The 22,360-nt window shown below is 34.9% G+C and overlaps 1 protein-coding gene across 1 annotated transcript in view; it reads left to right on the top strand.

Moving 5' to 3' along the window:
* Nucleotides 1-22,360, top strand: part of LOC143227571 (muscle-specific protein 300 kDa-like) — a 314,242-nt gene that overhangs the window by 44,913 nt on the left and 246,969 nt on the right. The window contains 7 exon segments of the mRNA XM_076459000.1: nucleotides 557-697; nucleotides 6,147-6,467; nucleotides 6,802-7,131; nucleotides 15,726-16,037; nucleotides 17,277-17,597; nucleotides 18,198-18,845; nucleotides 19,349-19,672. Coding sequence (XP_076315115.1) covers nucleotides 557-697; nucleotides 6,147-6,467; nucleotides 6,802-7,131; nucleotides 15,726-16,037; nucleotides 17,277-17,597; nucleotides 18,198-18,845; nucleotides 19,349-19,672 — 2,397 coding nt within the window.

Raw genomic sequence — 22,360 nt, 5'->3', positions numbered from 1 at the left:
AATATTGAAAATCTTATGCAATTTTTACAGTAGCAGTAGTATTAGGAGATGCAGGTTTCATCATTAAAACAAGCATGTTAAGTTGGACACAATATGGTTAACTTGTATTTCAACACTTGCTTATGCAGGAATAAAATCAGTATTAAAAAATAGAAGAATGAAATTGTTCTGAAAGAAGTAATGAGACAGAATATCAAAGTGGTTATTTAATTAGAAAATTAAAGATGTGACACTTGAGAAGATGAGTAAAATAAACACTGTTTCATCACAAGATGAGAATAGTTTCTTTTGGATGTTTTCTTCAGCAAATCAGTGACAACTAGCTATCTTTCCAAATGTTTCAAAATATTGCCACTTATTTATTTCTTTTAATATTGTAAACACGAAACGTATTTAGGATGAATTAGAATGAGATTATTATCAAATAATAAGTGTAATTATTAAGGTTAACAAATAAAAGATGAAAAGTGATAGATGAAACTCAGATTGATAATTTAAAAAATGTTTAAGAAATAAGTTATATTCTAATGAAAAGTACTTATATCTTTTTTTATAGAAAGCACAAAAAATGTGGACAGATTATAATGAACAGAAGTCAGAAATTTTCAGACTACTAAATCAAGCACAGGAAGATTTGAGAAGGATGACGATTCCAGCATATCCACGAACCCTTGAAGAGGATCTGAAAGTGAAACAGGTGCTTAAAGTCAGTTTAATACCAGCTTATAAAGAATAGTGTAAAGTCTGTTTAATACCAGCTTCAGTAATACAGGGTGTTTGGAAAGTAACTGTGCACTTATATATTTATTAACAGACATGTTTCAATACAGAATACAGGAGGTAAATATGAATGACAATTATAAACAATGTTGAAAGTGTCCCACGTTGGCATCAGTACAGGCCTGGATCCTTCTTATTTTGTTTCTAAACATCGCTATCAGTTGCTGGCTTGAAATAAACTGAATGAATGCTGTTATCACTGCTTTCAAGTCGTCCAGCGTGCACAGATGATCTCGATACACTGCAGATTTTACTGCTCCCCATAGATAAAAGTCTGGTGGGTTAAGATCTGGTGGCGTGGGGCCACCGCGTCTTTGGAAATAATGCGGTCTCCAAAACATTCCTTTAATAACCGCATAGATATGTGAGATGTGTGGGCAGTAGCATCATCCTGTTGAAACCATGAGTAATTGATTTCATCACTTGTCATCTGACCAAGGAAGGTGTGAAGAATTTCCGAACAATAGCGCTCGCTGTTTATTGTGCTCATAAAGAAAATAGGGCCAACAATTTGACGTCTGGAAATCACAACCCACACACCAACTTTGAAATCATGTAGGGGTGTTTCGAGCAAACTGTGAGGATTATTGGATGACCACAATCTTGAATTTTGTGAATTAACGTGACCTGAGAGATGGAACCATGCTTCGTCAGTGAAAAATGTCACATCCAACAGATCAGCTGTATTCTCTCAATAAATTGGTTAAATCATCTGCAATAGTGTATTCGTTTTTCATTATCAGTTGCTTCCAGTTCTTGTACCACCATTATTTTGCATGGGAAGAGCTTTAATTTCTTTCTGATGGCTTTATGAGCAGTTCCAAGACCAATATCATGCTGCTGAGCTAACTCTTGTAATGATTTTGATGGACTCTGCATCACACTGTCAGAAATATCCAACAGTTTCTCCTCAGATAACTTTGCTGACCTTCCACAGCGTTTGGCATCATTCACTGATCCTGTTTCCCGAAACTTATCAACAAGGTTATGAACTGCATTGTGATGTGGAACAGGTGTATCTGGGAATTTTTCAGCAAATTGCTGTTGTACCACATCTGTGTATCTACCACCTTCTTCAGTTGTTAAAACCATATTGGGATCAAAATCTGAAATATAATAAAATATGATTACAAAACTGCACAGTGACTTTTTGAACACCCTGTATTTTAATACTGATCTCAGTACTAAGGATGTAGTAGAAAAACAGGTACTTATGTTAAACACACTAATGTAGAAAAATAAGTAAGGAATCTACTACTGTGTTAATTTAGAAATATAAACAGGTACTTATGTTAAACACACTAATGTAGAAAAATAAGTAAGGAATTTACTACTGTGTTAATTTAGAAATATAAACAGGTACTTATGTTAAACACACTAACGTAGTAAAATAAGTAAGGAATCTACTACTGTGTTAATTTAGAAATATAAACAGGTACTTATGTTAAACACACTAACGTAGTAAAATAAGTAAGGAATCTACTACTGTGTTAATTTAGAAATATAAACAGGTACTTATGTTAAACACACTAAAGTAGACAAATAAGTAAGGAATCTACTACTGTGTTAATTTAGAAATATAAACAGGTACTTATGTTAAACACACTAACGTAGTAAAATAAGTAAGGAATCTACTACTGTGTTAATTCAGAAATATAAACAGGTACTTATGTTAAACACACTAACGTAGTAAAATAAGTAAGGAATCTACTACTGTGTTAATTCAGAAATATAAACAGGTACTTATGTTAAACACACTAACGTAGTAAAATAAGTAAGGAATCTACTACTGTGTTAATTTAGAAATATAAACAGGTACTTATGTTAAACACACTAATGTAGTAAAATAAGTAAGGAATCTACTACTGTGTTAATTTAGAAATATAAACAGGTACTTATGTTAAACACACTAACGTAGTAAAATAAGTAAGGAATCTACTACTGTGTTAATTTAGAAATATAAACAGGTAGTTATGTTAAACACACTAACGTAGTAAAATAAGTAAGGAATCTACTACTGTGTTAATTTAGAAATATAAACAGGTACTTATGTTAAACACACTAACATTAGTAAAATAAGTAAGGAATCTACTACTGTGTTAATTTAGAAATATAAACAGGTACTTATGTTAAACACACTAACGTAGTAAAATAAGTAAGGAATCTACTACTGTGTTAATTCAGAAATATAAACAGGTACTTGCGTATCAAATATAACAACTTATGAAGATGAGGGGATACGTAAGTACCAAAGATACTAATAAAGAAGGAGAATATGAATATAATTATTAATTATAACAGTTTGTGAAAGTAAGGGGATACTTAAGTTATGAAGATACTAATAGAGAAAGACAGGTATTTATTAAACTGTTAAAGCTAACAGTTTGTAAAGGTGAGAGTGATGTATTAATACCTAGTATACTAGTGTATAAAAACAGAAGAGGTATGATAATACTAAATATAATAACATTGAAAGATAAGTGTTTACTTATTTAATAAATTTAAAAAATTATAAAAATAAAGAAGAGACATATTTAGAAAAGTAAGTTGGGTTTTGATAACTAAAAATAACAGTAATTGAGAGGGATTCTTAAATACTGAAGATACTAATACAAATGTATTAAGGTAAGGAGGGAGATATTTAAATACTGAATTTAGAAATATTAGTATGTACTTGAATAAAACATATAATTTATTTAGAATAGAGTTTGATTAGTAATACAAATATAAGTATGTACTTGAATAAAACATATAATAATTTACTTAGAATAGAGTTTGATTAGTAATACAAATATAAGTATGTACTTGAATAAAACATATAATTTACTTAGAATAGAGTTTGATTAGTAATACAGATATAAGTATGTACTTGAATAAAACATATAATTTATTTAGAATAGAGTTTGATTAGTAATACAAATATAAGTATGTACTTGAATAAAACATATAATTTATTTAGAATAGAGTTTGATTAGTAATACAGATATAAGTATGTACTTGAATAAAACATGTAATTTACTTAGAATAGAGTTTGATTAGTAATACAGATATAAGTATGTACTTGAATAAAACATATAATTTATTTAGAATAGAGTTTGATTAGTAATACAGATATAAGTATGTACTTGAATAAAACATATAATTTATTTAGAATAGAGTTTGATTAGTAATACAAATATAAGTATGTACTTGAATAAAACATATAATTTATTTAGAATAGAGTTTGATTAGTAATACAAATATAAGTATGTACTTGAATAAAACATATAATTTACTTAGAATAGAGTTTGATTAGTAATACAAATATAAGTATGTACTTGAATAAAACATATAATTTACTTAGAATAGAGTTTGATTAGTAATACAAATATAAGTATGTACTTGAATAAAACATATAATTTACTTAGAATAGAGTTTGATTAGTAATACAAATATAAGTATGTACTTGAATAAAACATGTAATTTACTTAGAATAGAGTTTGTATTACTAATCAAACTTAGAATAGAGTTTGATTAGTAATACAAATATAAGTATGTACTTGAATAAAACGTGTAATTTACTTAGAATAGAGTTTGATTAGTAATACAAATATAAATATGTACTTGAATAAAACATATAATTTATTCAGATTAGAGTTTAATTAGTAATACAAATATAAGTATGTACTTGAATAAAACATATAATTTATTTAGAATAGAGTTTGATTAGTAATACAAATATAAGTATGTACTTGAATAAAACATATAATTTATTCAGATTAGAGTTTGATTAGTAATACAAATATAAGTATGTACTTGAATAAAACATATAATTTATTTAGAATAGAGTTTGATTAGTAATACAAATATAAGTATGTACTTGAATAAAACATATAATAATTTACTTAGAATAGAGTTTGATTAGTAATACAAATATAAGTATGTACTTGAATAAAACATATAATTTACTTAGAATAGAGTTTGATTAGTAATACAGATATAAGTATGTACTTGAATAAAACATATAATTTATTTAGAATAGAGTTTGATTAGTAATACAAATATAAGTATGTACTTGAATAAAACATATAATAATTTACTTAGAATAGAGTTTGATTAGTAATACAGATATAAGTATGTACTTGAATAAAACATGTAATTTACTTAGAATAGAGTTTGATTAGTAATACAGATATAAGTATGTACTTGAATAAAACATATAATTTATTTAGAATAGAGTTTGATTAGTAATACAGATATAAGTATGTACTTGAATAAAACATATAATTTATTTAGAATAGAGTTTGATTAGTAATACAAATATAAGTATGTACTTGAATAAAACATATAATTTATTTAGAATAGAGTTTGATTAGTAATACAAATATAAGTATGTACTTGAATAAAACATATAATTTACTTAGAATAGAGTTTGATTAGTAATACAAATATAAGTATGTACTTGAATAAAACATATAATTTACTTAGAATAGAGTTTGATTAGTAATACAAATATAAGTATGTACTTGAATAAAACATATAATTTACTTAGAATAGAGTTTGATTAGTAATACAAATATAAGTATGTACTTGAATAAAACATGTAATTTACTTAGAATAGAGTTTGTATTACTAATCAAACTTAGAATAGAGTTTGATTAGTAATACAAATATAAGTATGTACTTGAATAAAACGTGTAATTTACTTAGAATAGAGTTTGATTAGTAATACAAATATAAATATGTACTTGAATAAAACATATAATTTATTCAGATTAGAGTTTGATTAGTAATACAAATATAAGTATGTACTTGAATAAAACATATAATTTATTTAGAATAGAGTTTGATTAGTAATACAAATATAAGTATGTACTTGAATAAAACATATAATTTATTCAGATTAGAGTTTGATTAGTAATACAAATATAAGTATGTACTTGAATAAAACATATAATTTATTTAGAATAGAGTTTGATTAGTAATACAAATATAAGTATGTACTTGAATAAAACATATAATTTATTCAGATTAGAGTTTGATTAGTAATACAAATATAAATATGTACTTGAATAAAACATATAATTTATTTAGAATAGAGTTTGATTAGTAATACAAATATAAGTATGTACTTGAATAAAACATATAATTTACTTAGAATAGAGTTTGATTAGTAATACAAATATAAGTATGTACTTGAATAAAACATATAATTTACTTAGAATAGAGTTTGATTAGTAATACAAATATAAGTATGTACTTGAATAAAACATATAATTTACTTAGAATAGAGTTTGATTAGTAATACAAATATAAGTATGTACTTGAATAAAACGTGTAATTTACTTAGAATAGAGTTTGATTAGTAATACATATTTTTCTGGTAGAAAATGAGCATTGAGCTACGAGAAGCTACAGAGGCCATGTTAGAAAGGTTACGGTCCTTGGGTGAAGACCTTGTCCAACATGTCACAAGGGAAAAACAACCTCTGTTTGAGAAAGAAGTTGTGGAGATTGAGAAACAGATTCGTGTTATCTTGCAGACCATGACAGAGAAAGTTGTTTACCTTGAAGAGACAACACAAAAGTGGATCACCTTCACAGCTAAACTTGAAGAAATCTCCAGTTGGATCGAACTAGCTCAAAACATCTTAGATCAGATTTCATTTGAGGGTCTTCCATTGGCAGACAGGACAAAGCATGCAGAAGTAAGAGAAGATAAGAAAAGAAGTTAATAAATGTTATTAATAATATTTCTTGAAGTTTAATCAACCCTCTAACATGCTTGTTAGAACATTAGAAATTACAGATTTATTTAATAACTGTACGACAAAGTGAGAAATATCTCACCTTTCAAATTTTACAAATCGAATGTTTTCTTCCTAGAGGTATGAAAACCTTGAAATACAAATTTCTGTTGTGTTTTGATCTTTGAGTAGTCAGAACAGTTTGAGTAGTCAGAACAGTTTCCTAAAGTGCAGCATCTTTTGGTCATTAAGCTAGTATCATAAACCTAAAAACATTTAATTTTTGTTTTTTTAGCAAATTTTATCTGAGATCACTCAACAGACAGAAGTTCTGACAAACTTAGAGAGAGAAAGCCAAGAACTTGCAAAAGAACAACCTGACAGTGAAAACGTCAAGGAGTTAAATGGTCAGCTAGCAGACTTAAGACAAAAGTTACAGAAGCTGGAAGGAAAAGCCAAGGCTACCCTAGAAAATCTTTCAAAAAATTTGGAAGCTGCAGAAGAATATAAAAGATTTATCAGCAAAGAAAATGAAGAAATTAAACTGGCTGAAACTAAAATTAGTGAGGGCTTTGTTAGACCAGTTTCTCTTGAGGATACTCGTGCGAAGAAGCTGAATACAGAGGTATTAAAATATTCTTTATTGATTGTAGGTTTTCTCAAGGTAGCATGAATAAAGAAAACCTTGCTAAGTTCACTTAAGCTGGATAAAAAATATATAACCAGTTTGAAGTTATTGATGATTGCATATCAAATCAAAGTATGTGTTTCCTTCTCTTTTATAATATCTTTTAACCAAAATGTAGCATAATTTATATTTTATTTAATAGGATATCTTGGTTAATGTTGTGACTTAAAGTTACCGTCTGATTTGTGTTTGAGAAATGCTACTCTTTACTTGACATAATTGAGGTCTATTAAATCACACTACTGCAGACTTTTAGACATGCACTATGTTTTGAGTAAAATCTTCAATCTTAGACATAGAAATATGTACTTTCTTCCATTTGGGGGAACAAACCTTCCATGCACAGTAGCTCCCTTTAGTAAATTGTGTATGTCAGGGGCTCATTTTTTTCTTTATAATGCTGGACTTCAGGTGTGTTTTTATTCATTACTAATTGGAGGTTTTTGTATTTAATCTTTTAAACTTTTAGTCTGGCCAGGCAGTTAGTGCATTTCATTTGCAATATTAGGGTCATGAGTTAGAATTCTCATCCCACTAAAAGAGATTTCAGCTGTGGAGGCATTATAATGTGATGGTTAATTCCATTATTCATTAGTGAAAGAGTAGCCCAAGAGTTGGCAGTGAATAGTGGTAACTAACTGCCTTCCTACTACTACTCCACTGCAAAATTAGGGATGGCTAGTACATAGAGTACTCATGTAGCTTTGTGAACATTTTGAAACAGTATGGTGTCTTTTTCTCTCTTTATTGTTTTGGTTTCAAGAAATAATTTTAAACAGTTATGTTAGAGGTTCTGAATCAATTTACTACTTTTTCCATTAATTTTCTTCTTTTAATCAAATTATGTAATTTGGAACACCTGTTCCAGATTTGGTAATTTAGTTTCTCTGATAGGAATGTTCCTATTACTATTCAAAAGTTAAAGTTTGTCATTCCAAGATGGTACTTACCTTCTTATACAAGATTAGCTATTCTTGTTCAGTGCTGCCTTCTATATGCATGCAACAAGCCTTCTGTTCCTCCCTATTGGAAATGAAAGATTCCAAGGTGTCTCTCAAATCATTGGTCGCTCCCTTAACAACAGGAGCATGCCATGCTCACGTGACACATGAATCTTTATATACTCACAACAGGAGCATGTCGTGCTCACGTGACACACGTGAATCTTTATATACTCACAACAGGAGCATGTCAAGCTCACGTGACACACGTGAATCTTTATATACTCACAACAGGAGCATGTCGTGCTCACGTGACACACGTGAATCTTTATATACTCACAACAGGAGCATGTCGTGCTCACGTGACACACGTGAATCTTTATATACTCACAACAGGAGCATGTCGTGCTCACGTGACACACGTGAATCTTTATATACTCACAACAGGAGCATGTCGTTGCTCCGCGTGACACACGTGAATCTTTATATACTCACAACAGGAGCATGTCGTGCTCGCGTGACACCGCGTGAATCTTTATATACTCACAACAGGAGCATCTGGTGCTCACGTGACACCGCGGAATCTTTATATACTCACAACAGGAGCATCTGGTGCTCCGTGAATCTTTATATACTCACAACAGGAGCATGTCGTGCTCACGTGACACATGTGAATCTTTATGTACTATGAAAGGAGCAACTTCGTGCTCACGTGACACACGTGAATCTATATATACTCACGACAGGAGCATCTTGTACTCACGTGAGACGTGAATCTATATATACTCACGACAGGAGCATGTTGTGCTCACGTGACTCACGTGAATCTTTATATACTCACAACAGGAGCAACTCGTGCTCACGTGACACACGTGAATCTATATATACTCACAACAGGAGCACCTTGTGCTCACGTGACACATGTTAAACTTTATATACTCAGGACAGGAGCAACTCGTGCCCACGTGACACACGTGAATCTATATATACTCAGGACAGGAGCATGTCGTGCTCACGTGACACACGTGAATCTTTATATACTCACGACAGGAGCATGTTGTGCTCACGTGACTCACGTGAATCTTTATATACTTACGACAGGAGCATCTCGTGCTCACGTGACACACGTGAATCTATATATACTCACGACAGGAGCACCTTGTGCTCACGTGACACATGTGAATCTGTATATACTCACGACAGGAGCACCTTGTGCTCACGTGACACATGTTAAACTTTATATACTCACGACAGGAGCACCTTGTGCTCACGTGACACATGTTAAACTTTATATACTCACGACAGGAGCATGTCGTGCTCACGTGACACATGTTAAACTTTATATACTCACAACAGGAGCATGTCGTGCTCACGTGACACATGTTAAACTTTATATACTCACGACAGGAGCACCTTGTGCTCACGTGACACATGTTAAACTTTATATACTCACGACAGGAGCACCTTGTGCTCACGTGACACATGTTAAACTTTATATACTCACGACAGGAGCACCTTGTGCTCACGTGACACATGTTAAACTTTATATACTCACGACAGGAGCACCTTGTGCTCACGTGACACATGTTAAACTTTATATACTCACGACAGGAGCACCTTGTGCTCACGTGACACATGTTAAACTTTATATACTCACGACAGGAGCATCTTGTGCTCACGTGACACATGTTAAACTTTATATACTCACGACAGGAGCACCTTGTGCTCACGTGACACATGTTAAACTTTATATACTCACGACAGGAGCATCTTGTGCTCACGTGACACATGTTAAACTTTATATACTCACGACAGGAGCATCTTGTGCTCACGTGACACATGTTAAACTTTATATACTCACGACAGGAGCACCTTGTGCTCACGTGACACATGTTAAACTTTATATACTCACGACAGGAGCACCTTGTGCTCACGTGACACATGTTAAACTTTATATACTTTTCTTCTGAGCTATTACTTCTTGTTTGGCAGTGCTTGGGTTTAGATGTCTTGGGTTTAGATGTCTTTTCTTTGTTTAATATTACATAAATTGTTTTTTTCAGTTAATGTGTTTTTTTTCAATCTTTTTTGTCTGTTAATATCAGTTAATTCTTATCATATTATTATATGCTCTCAAATCTAGTGAACTTCTCTATGCAGTGAATTTCAAATTTAATGTTACCACTTTAGAGGGTACATTAGTCACCAGTAATTTTTCTTGGTCCTCAGGTGTGGGTGATCTGATAGCAGATTTATCTGCTTTTATGTGCATAGAGGTCAAACGTCGCATAGGACGTTGGTCAACTTTTGTCCTCAGACATTGTTCAGACTCCTCCAAAATAGGTTTATGAGGATTTTTATTGTTTTTTCCTTCAGATTTTGTCTGTGCTTCCCATTCTGATGTTCTTGTTCAATGTTGATCACTGCAGTTAAATGAGAGGATTAGCATGCCATGCTCCATTTAAACTTCAGATCAGTTTCCACTTTCCCACTGTCATGCTAACTATCCATTTTATACCAGCAGTTGTTAGTTTACTTATTGTCTATTTGTGGAATGGTTCCCAAATTATCTGTCAGTGCTACCCATACTCACTATTCTCATTTGTACCTTACCCGTACCAATCTGTTATGGTATCTTTCTTCCATGTACATCCTATCTTAGGCTCTCCACAGAGATCCTGTGTGATTTTCTGGAGATATCCTTCCCATTCTCTCCTCCACTTTAGCCCACATACTGTCTTCAGCTCTAGCATTGCATACGTGGTTTCTTTGTTGTTGGAGCCCTATAAGACATGATACCACATTGGCTTTGGTCCATTTACCCTCGAAATATCTTAGGGATTTACATATGGCCTCATTTCTGAAGAGCTATATTTTGATGTGGTCCTTGAAACTACAGAGTATAGGATGACATCAGTCCAACAACAATCCACACTTACATATATCATAGCTCATTTGTATCAGTCAGAACCTCATTTACTTACAATTATCATTTATTGTCCTTCTACTTCCCCTTCCTTTTACATCCTTTCTATTTGGGGTACTTGTTGTCACTTGCCTCACAATCTTGTCAGTACAATTACTGGTGACTATCCTTGGGATTGGGTCTGGTGGGAGTTTGGTTGTTTCGGTTTCTTTATCACTGGTGTTCCTTCTTTGCTGTTCTTGGTGCTTCAGGTTCTGTCAGAGGGATTTATTGTCCATGTCTTTCCCACTCTTGTCTCTCCTTATCCTGTTTTTTTTCCCACCTCCTTGAGATCCCATGACCAGCTATGCAGCTTGGGTAGTGCTGTTGTAGTGGGCCATTGAACTTATTCTTCATCCTTCCTGGGCTTTTTATTCTCACAGGAAAACTTATAGCTGGTAGTCAAGTTATCTTGTTCCAGGCACTTCTTTCTCTGAGAAAGACATTCTTACTGGGAGTCTTGTGGCTGATCAAAATGGATGTCTCCAGTGCTTTGAGAAAGACATTCTTACTGGGAGTCTTGTGGCTGATCAAAATGGATGTCTCCAGCGCTTTGAGAAAGACATTCTTACTGGGAGTCTTGTGGCTGATCAAAATGGATGTCTCCAGCGCTTTGAGAAAGACATTCTTACTGGGAGTCTTGTAGCTGATTAAAAGGGATGTCTCTGGCACTTTGAGAAAGACATTCTTACTGGGAGTCTTGTGGCTGATCAAAAGGGATGTCTCCAGCACTAACCAACATATAAGGGTATCACACTTCCCACCCTTCCTCTCCCCATTCTCTGGTGCTGTTATCTTGTGCCAAACTTTGAAGTGATAATTTGGTAGAAAAGTGTAGAGAGAGTGACATGCATCATGTGAACATGTCATGATCTTGTTGGTGGTAGAGGAGTGTAGAGAGAGTGACATGCATCATGTGAACATGTCATGATCTTGTTGGTGGTAGAGGAGTGTAGAGAGAGTGACATGCATCATGTGAGCATGTCATGATCTTGTTGGTGGTAGAGGAGTGTAGAGAGAGTGACATGCATCATGTGAACATGTCATGATCTTGTTGGTGGTAGAGGAGTTTAGAGAGTGACATGCATCATGTGAACATGTCATGATCTTGTTGGTGGTAGAGGAGTGTAGAGAGTGACATGCATCATGTGAACATGTCATGATCTTGTTGGTGGTAGAGGAGTGTAGAGAGAGTGACATGCATCATGTGAACATGTTATGATCTTGTTGGTGGTAGAGGAGTGTGGAGAGAGTGACATGCATCATGTGAACATGTCATGATCTTGTTGGTGGTAGAGGACTGTAGAGAGAGTGACATGCATCATGTGAACATGTCATGATCTTGTTGGTGGTAGAGGAGTGTGGAGAGAGTGACATGCATCATGTGAACATGTCATGATCTTGTTGGTGGTAGAGGACTGTAGAGAGAGTGACATGCATCATGTGAACATGTCGTGATCTTGTTGGTGGTAGAGGAGTGTGGAGAGAGTGACATGCATCATGTGAACATGTCATGATCTTGTTGGTGGTAGAGGACTGTAGAGAGAGTGACATGCATCATGTGAACATGTCATGATCTTGTTGGTGGTAGAGGAGTGTGGAGAGAGTGACATGCATCATGTGAACATGTCATGATCTTGTTGGTGGTAGAGGACTGTAGAGAGAGTGAAATGCATCATGTGAACATGTCATGATCTTGTTGGTGGTAGAGGAGTGTGGAGAGAGTGACATGCATCATGTGAACATGTCATGATCTTGTTGGTGGTAGAGGACTGTAGAGAGAGTGACATGCATCATGTGAACATGTCATGATCTTGTTGGTGGTAGAGGAGTGTAGAGAGAGTGACATGCATCATGTGAACATGTTATGATCTTGTTGGTGGTAGAGGAGTGTGGAGAGAGTGACATGCATCATGTGAACATGTCATGATCTTGTTGGTGGTAGAGGAGTTTAGAGAGAGTGACATGCATCATGTGAACATGTCATGATCTTGTTGGTGGTAGAGGAGTGTGGAGAGAGTGACATGCATCATGTGAACATGTCATGATCTTGTTGGTGGTAGAGGAGTGTGAGAGAGTGACATGCATCATGTGAACATGTCATGATCTTGTTGGTGGTAGAGGAGTGTAGAGAGAGTGACATGCATCATGTGAACATGTCATGATCTTGTTGGTAGTAGAGGACTGTAGAGAGTGACATGCATCATGTGAACATGTCATGATCTTGTTGGTGGTAGAGGACTGTAGAGAGAGTGACATGCATCATGTGAACATGTCATGATCTTGTTGGTGGTAGAGGAGTGTGGAGAGAGTGACATGCATCATGTGAACATGTCATGATCTTGTTGGTGGTAGAGGAGTGTGGAGAGAGTGACATGCATCATGTGAACATGTCATGATCTTGTTGGTGGTAGAGGAGTGTAGAGAGAGTGACATGCATCATGTGAACATGTCATGATCTTGTTGGTGGTAGAGGAGTGTAGAGAGAGTGACATGCATCATGTGAACATGTCATGATCTTGTTGGTTAAGGAGTAATGCATGATGATTTGCATGAGAGACCTGTTTTAATATTTCACTTCTAATAGGGAGGAGTAGAAGACTTGTGACATGTATATAGAAAAAGTTTGCATATAGGGGGCAGCACTGAAAATAGCTAATCTTGTGGGAGAGATAAGAACCTATCAGAAGTATGTTTTCATTATAACTTATGTTAGCAACCCTTTATTAACATGCCAGATAAACAAACAGAAAAACGAGTAAATTCACATTTTTGACACCTTCTGATGCTCCAGAAGATGTATTATAGTTACAGTGATAAATGGAGACATTATGATAGTCAGTGACTTTACTTCTGTTGTGCATCAGGTGGTTGGTTCTATTTTAATCTTGGATCCAGGATTTCTAACCCCCTTCTTCTGTTAATCAGCTGAAGGGCCTCATCTTTGACAGTTTTTCAGCTGTTTCTGCCATCTCTTACCCTCCAGATGTGGAACAGGTAACCTGAACTTCTGCTGTAATTACACAGATATTTGATGTTATCTCTTCAGTGGCTTTTGATGAATCTAGGCTTCCTTTTACTATGCAAGCCTCCTTCTCCTTTTGAATGTTGTCTTTTTCACCTTCCCTGATATTTGTATTCATTGTTTTATCATTTCATCCAACTTCATACCAAATATCAACTGCTTTGTAGTTCTGAACTTTGAAAATCATGTTCTGGTGTGTGTGTGGTAAGAACTCTTATTTCTTTCATGTTTAATCTGCTCATCTTTATCTTGCTGGATTCTTCCATAGCTGTCCATACTTCACTACTTGTTCTTCATTATGAATTTTATTTCTTCTTTTCAAGTGTCCCACTTGCTTTGGTATCTTTGTTTTTGGGATTTGCTTCACTGGGATGTCTTTCGTTGTAGAGTTTACCTCCCTTGATTTTATTTACAGGAATCTCAGTATAGCACATTTCTTTTGTGATGAGGTTTTAAAGATTTCCTTATAAATTGGAAACTTTATCTGGGATAGCTTATCAGCAATCATATCTGCTCACTTTACTTGCTTAAGGATCCTGAGAGAACCCTGCAAGACACCTATTTCCTGATCACTTTATTTGGTTTAGGATCCTATGAGAACCCTGCAAGACACCTATTTCCTGATCACTTTATTTGGTTTAGGATCCTATGAGAACCCTGCAAGACCACTTGTTTCCTGATCCTCATCCTCTTACTAATTTCTGATGTTGCTTTTGTAGGACTGACCATCATAAATTATGGAAGCTTCTGTCTGGTGTGATTTCAGCTGTCCCACTCTGCACATTTTTGGAAGACCTTTGGTTTACAATGTTTCTTTCTTATTAGCTTTCCATACCTTTTTCTTTCCACCCCATCAAATCCTTTACATCATTGATACCTAGAAGAAACTATATCTTTTCTTCTAGTTGTGAGTGCCTTGAAACATATCCACAATTCCACTCTGGGGTCTTTGTCATCCTCAAGAAGAAAGAGATAAATGATTATAGTCCTACCATTCTTAAACAGCTTCAAAAGTTGGTGTTCAATCCTAAACTGTGCACGTTTTAGAATCTTTTTGTATGACTAACTGTGGTTTTCTCCATTTTGTCCACAACAGTCTCAACTTTCAGTTCTGGATCCTTTACTTTGGGTTGGCTACATCCCTGCATTTTTTCAGATTTATTTTGAGGGCTTTAACAAAAAGGATGCATTCATTGGGCTTACTTTTCTATTACTGTACAGAAATCTAACTCTTCTTGCTACTTACAATAAGCATCCTAAGTTATAACCTGTCTTAGTCAACTTCTCTATCATTTTCTAAAGTACAAGTAAAGTTAAAAATTAATCTAGACTGGTTTGTTGTTTTTGTTAGAATTTTATGTTGGTTTCTGATATGTGTGAGGTTCATCAAGAGATTGAAAATATTCCTGTCATGTATATTAAACAACTGAAAATATTCCTGTCGTGTATATTAAACAACTGAAAATATTCCTGTCGTGTATATTAAACAACTGAAAATATTCCTGTCGTGTATATTAAACAACTGTTCTCCATATCAGTTGTATAAAATATGTTTACTAAAGACCTGTTCAGTATTTAACCATAGAATTTCTTTTATTAGCAATTCCAGGAACAATGTCTAGAGAAAATTGCCCAGCTTTCAGATGCAGCAGTCCAAACACAAAAGGACCAAATGGATACAGCAGTCCAAACAGAGCTTGATTTCCTACAAAATCAGTGGCAAACTGTTCTTGATACAGTAAAGACATGGGCTGAAAGACTAGAATCAACATTACATTCATGGGAAAGTTTAAGTATCAAAACAGAAGATCTGATTAGTTGGGTGGTGGAAACTGAAGAACATGTGAGAAAACCACTTGAAACTAACACAGGGATCATAGAAAAACTGGAAGGCCTAAAAGAAGAGCTAAAGGTGAGATATAGAAGATTTTAATGTTTATTGGCTATTTAAAGAGAACATCGGTTTTTAATTAAAGATCACTAATTGGCTAAAGGTTTGTTTGATTATTACTTCTGTTGTACTAGAAAAAATAATTTGTGATTACCAAACCTCTGCTTAATGCTTGTGAAGTACACATGGATGTATGATATGTTAGCACAGAAGAAACATTTGATATTGGTGCTGTTGGATGTATGATGTGTCAGCACAGAACAAACATTTGATGTTGGTGCTGTTGGATGTATGATATGTTAGCACAGAACAAACATTTGGTGTTGGTACTGTTGGATGTATGGTATGTTAGCACAGAACAAACATTTGATATTGGTACTGTTGGATGTATGATGTGTTAGCACAGAACAAACATTTGGTGTTGATGCTGTTGGATGTATGATACTGTTTAAAACTGTTAGGACAAGAGAATATTTTGCCATTCTTTCCATTTTATGTAATTACTGATTGTAAATTTTTACATTTGGTAATGATTCATTGATTCCTGTTGACAACTAAATGAACCAGAGTGAGAACAGTCATCATTCTTTAGAATTCCATTATGTTTGTACCTGAAGTAAGACAGGTAAATTTGAAAATTGGAAAGGAAAAGACAGAACAACTGAATTCAGTGATACTGATGTTAAGTACCTTTGTTTATACAGCATTCAGGAGAGAAGGAAGACTGTTACAGATCTTATGCAAGAGGTAAATAACCATGTATCAAATGACAAAAAGTGTCATCCATCTTGGTTTTCCTATTTGTTTGTGTATTATTGGTAAAGAAGGGATTCTAGTACCAAAAAGATAATGACCTCAAACACTCATCTAACCTATGCTGAAATTACTTACCTGGAAAAGAAGCTGCTAATGATTTAGTAGGCTCCACACAGCCCCAGTCTCAACAGATTTTAGATTTTATAGATAAAAAACATAACAAAAGCTACTTCCAAACAAACTTTATGGGAGTGTATTGAAGACACTTGGAGTACAATCTCTTTGATTAAACATCGTGCAAAAATGTCTGAAAGACTGTTTGCTGTGTTAAATGAAAAGGGGAGTACTCAAACTGTTTGTTGATATTTTAACTGTGATTCCATTGTTCTTTGAAAATAACCAGAAATCTAATTTTTGACTTTGTCCTAACACTTTGTACAGAACTGTAGATTAACACAGAGCTGACTTTTGTTTTCAAATATGATTTTTTTTCATTTTTCACAGCACTTGTCTCTAGAAGTGTTCCAAAAACAGCAAAACTTAAGTGAAATTTTTAAAGAAGTAGAAGAATTGTCACAGAACATTTCTCAGAAGGCTACAACTGCTTTGCGTGGTCATTTATCTGATATAAGACACCGAATTAATAACCTGAGTGACAACGTTCATCAGTTACAGGCACAAGTGACTTCTGTTATTACAGAACGGAAAGATCTGTTAAGAAAAATTAAATCCTTTCAAGAGTGGATCGATGAAAATCGACTGATTTTAAATGAGCAACAAGAAGTTTTCTTTAGTCATGTGGATCAGATGTTGAAACAAGCAAGGGTAAGTAAATAGGATTACCTTTATGTAGTTGTTATAAACAAGGGTATGTCCAGCTAATCATATATAATAAAGGATTATAGGATTACCTTTATGTAGTTGTTATAAACAAGGGTATGTCCAGCTAATCATATATAATAAAGGATTATAGGATTACCTTTATGTAGTTGTTATAAACAAGGTATCATTATTGTTCATCAGTTAATAAAGTGAATTATTGTTTATTGATTAGTAATAGTCATAACATTATTGATTTTTATCTATGGGTATCATATAGGTGACTGCAAGTGGTTTTGGACTTTAAGGATAACACGCTAGTTTTCAAAGTTCAATTTTTAGCATTGTAAACCTACAGACTAACTGTGTAGCCACTTAGATACCAAGTAGTTTTAATCTGAGAGTTTGTGGTGGTTTAATATGTAGCATACTGTGACTCAGTTCTAAGTACAACTGATGTGAGAGTGTGTGAATGAATTTATGTGTAGATCTGTTTTAAAAATATAACTTACACGTGTTAAGTTTATTTAAGGTAGTAATAAGAACATTATCTTCTTTAACAATGACGTTTACTGAGTGTTTAATAATTCTTACTTTTGGTATCAGATTGTGAAAGAGGAGAGCAGTAGAAAGCAGGAACCCTTCAATGATATTTATGTCTCAGTGAGGCAGCTTAATGAAACCTGTTTGCCTGAAGAGGTTGAGCAAGTCCAAAGTGCGTACAGTTCACTGTCTGACGACTACCAGTGGTTAGAAGACCTGTTGGATATCCGAGTTGATTTTCTTCAAAAGTTAGAAAATTTTCACCTCTGGCAGCAGGACTTGAGAGAGCACCTTAGTCTCCTAGAGAAAAAGCTTGACTCTCACCAACTTGTTGAAGAAGAGATAACTTCAATTGCATCAGAGCTTGAAGTTATCAGAACTCAGCTTGAAACTAAAGAATATGAATCATCAGAGCTAGATGATCTTATAACCAAAGCTCAATTGACATTGTTTAAAGACTCATCTAGCATGACCTCTTCTGTCTCTCTTTACAATCTTGTAACAGAACTAAAAGACCAACATAGTAAAGTTACAGAAATGTTGAAGAAAAGACGAGAGAAAACTACACTCATGCAGGAACAACATCGGGACTTCAGTGAAACATTGGAGAAATTGGTGGTGTGGATTAAAGACACAGATGATAAAATTCAGAGTATCAGACCAAGGAGCAACACTCAGTCAGGAATTGTAGCTTTACAGAATGATATTAAGGTGTGAAATACACTGTTTTATTACTAATGATAATATGCTATAGTATTGAGTACGGCAGAAACCTAATGTAGTGAAATATTTTTTGTAGAATACTAAAACTAATATATTCAATAATATCTCACAAAAATTTCATTTTATAGATGTATGTGTATAGAACAATCTTCCTGGAAACTTGAAACTTATTTTAACATAACTAACAAAATATTTATTACATTGAAAAAATTACTTGAAATAAAGAAATAAGAAAATTACAAAACGGTCGGTGACTTGAGATAGAATAAATATTGTCCTTTAGGACTCACAAGGTTCAAAACATTCAGGGGGTTTGTTTTTGGTGCATGAACATAACTGAAAAATATGCTGTTATTTCTTATTTCTTTTTATAATTATGTAATTATATGTTGCATTGATTTAATGAATAGTGGTTGAAATTTATATTAACTCACAAGTCTGAAGTTTTGGATACTTGAACTACTTTTCTCATTGTATTTTTATATCCTTAGGTACTAACAGAGGACCTAACATCTCACAAACCTGACTACACCGTTGTCCTCGAGAAAGGCCGTGCACTAATTGAGATTAACCCTTCAGAATTCTCTGAAATTCAGACAAAACTCACATCTTTGGATACTTTTTGGGAAAAACTCTCTTCAGAACTTGCTCGAAAGGAGAAACTTTTCAACCAAGTCTTAGTTCTCTGGAAAGAGTGTGATGATCTCAAGACACAAATTTCAAATGTGATACAAGAGGCCATGCAGAAAGCTGCACCTCTGGAATACCCTCCTTGTGACTCTATCCAGTCACTCAGTGTGTTAGAGAAAGCCAAGGTAAGTCGTTTCTTCCATGCACTTGAAGCTAGTTCTCAGTGTGAAATATTACTTTTTTAATAGTACTATTATTTATATCTTTATACTCTCAAAATAATAATTTCAAAAATAATACTTTATCTCCCCTCGGTGTGGATTCCTGTACGTGGTGAGGGGACCTCCCAGGGAAGGTTCTGTTCTTTCAGTTTACCTCCTCTGGGATCTAAACATTCACCCACGTGTTTGCCATGCGTGGTGACCCGTGAAGGGGAGGAGAGGATCCTGGTGGTTGAGGGGTCTAACCCTAACACACCACTTTGGCCTTGAATTCCTGTAGACGGGCGGCCTTTGGGTGGCCCCCCTTGGATTAAATCGGCTGGTCCACTTGGGCTAGAGTCAACCAAGTACCAGTGTTGGAAGTTTTCAATGGGTGTTGTGGACATTGTGTCTGATGCTGGTGTTTGGGTATAGTGCTCATGAAACCTTGGCGTTGCTGCAATGTCCTTGCATGACATTGCATGACCATGGTGGGTGGGGTCAGTGGGTACCGAAATTTTCCTTTTTCCTATGGATCCTCCAACAAAAAATTTAAATAAAATAATGAAAAAAGAGTCAATAGGTAAACGACCACGTCTTGAAGACTCTGAGCAGCAATCTTCAACATCTGTAACACACATACCTCATTTTCTTATATTATATTCTTTTTCAGAAAAACCTTTAGGGCAAATGTCCCCCTTTTTTTCAGAAGGGACTAGAGGGACTTGCTGGCTCTCCAAAGTCAGTAAAGAAGTTTTGATCTGGAGACATATTGGTTGAAACATCCACATCCCAACACAGTGAACTCCTCTTGAATTCAAAGGCAATTGGGGATGTACCTATTGGGGTTATCCCTTATGCTACCTTGAATTCATCATGAGGAGTTATTGCTGAGATGGATTTGAAGAACGTTCCTGAGTCAAAGATTCTTGCTGGTCTCTCCACTCAAGGAGTTTCTGCAGTGAGGCGCATTTCCACTCACAAAGATGGAGTTACACTGCCGACAGATATCCTTGTTTTGACATTTACATCACCACGTGCACCTCTCACCATCAAGGCAGGTTATCTAACTTGCAGGCTACGGCCGTACATTCTAAACCCTTTCCGATGTTTCCAGTGTCAGAGGTTCGGCCACTCAAAGATGTTCTGTTGTGGTGCCCTGACATGTGCTCGTTGTGGTGGCAAGGACCACAATGCCTATGAGTGTCATACGGACCCACATTGTGTCAACTGCAATGGTTCACACCCTTCCTACTTTCGTTTTTACCCAAAATGGTTGGAGGAAAATGAGGTACAGCATTTGAAAATGACTTATAACATTAGTTATCCTGAGGCTCGGAAATTGCTGTCTGCCACTCCATCTCGGATATATGCTGCTGCACATCGTTCCACAACTACAGTGGGCGTGCAGACAGATCTTTCTGTGCTTCCAAGAGAATCGTTTTCAAAACAAATGACAAACTATTTGACCTCCATGGTTAAAAAGGTTGATGAATCGACTTCCACACCCATCTCTGTTCCTCCCATACATTCCAACAAACCTTAAGATCCACATTTTTCAATTTCAAATACAGGCATTTCTTCTGATACATCTTTTTCTCTCACCCCACGATGCAAAACAATCATTTGTTTGCGTCCTCAGTCACTGGAATCCCCTTCCAACAACAAAGACCTGCCCAATCAACCCAGAGCAGGATCCATGGAGGTCAATAGACCTCCTCCGATTAAGGACATTAAGGAAAAAAGACGTGGTCATATCTAGCACTTCTGCTTGTTCCTCCACCTTCTTGGCAATTAAGACTCGGGCAGAGCGTTCATCTCTTTCCTTTCGTACTGACTGTCTTTTTGACTTTTTGTTCAGTTGCTTTGACGAGCTGTCTCTGTAAGACTTTAGAGAGGATGGTTAATGCTTGTCTTGTTTGGTTCCTTGAATCAAACAACCTCCTCTCACCCACCCAGTGTAGATTCTGACGACAGCACTCCACCACGGACCACCTAATTCGACTTGAAACATCAATCAGAGAAGCCTTTCTGAAACGACAACATCTTGTATCAATATTTTTTACATTGAGAAGGCTTATGACACAACATGGAGGTATGGCATTTTGCGAGACCTCCATATATATGGGTTACGTGGCCATTTACCCATGTTTATTAAATCTTTTTAATGGACAGGAGATTCCAAGTTTGTGTGGGTTTGACACTTTCCTGTTCTTTTGCACAGGACCTTGGGGTCCCTCATGGCTGTGTTTTGAGTGTCACACTTTTTAGTATAAAGATAAATGCCATTACTGAACAACTCCCTCTCACTATTGCAAACAGGCTCTATGTTGACGACTTTCACATCTTGTGTCAGTCGTCGAACAAGAGATATATTGAGCGGCAACTACAAACTGCCCTCAATTGTGTACTGAAGTGGACTACAGCGAACGGCTTTAATTTTTCTCTCTCTAAAACTGTTTTCATGCACTTTTGCTGCCAACAGGGTATTTACCCTGATCCTGAACTCCGTATCGGTGAAGTTTCGCTGCCAGTGGTCCCTGAGACCAAGTTTTTGGGTCTTATCTTTGACTGTAAGCTGACCTTTATACCACACTTAAAGCAGCTACGGGTCAAATGCACAAGAGCACTGAATATCCTTCGTGTCCTCTTTACTGCCAGTTGGGGATCGGA

The sequence above is a fragment of the Tachypleus tridentatus genome, chromosome 9, assembly GCF_004210375.1.
Source record: "Tachypleus tridentatus isolate NWPU-2018 chromosome 9, ASM421037v1, whole genome shotgun sequence".
Taxonomy (NCBI): domain Eukaryota; kingdom Metazoa; phylum Arthropoda; class Merostomata; order Xiphosura; family Limulidae; genus Tachypleus; species Tachypleus tridentatus.
This window is presented reverse-complemented; position numbering and strand designations above follow the sequence as displayed.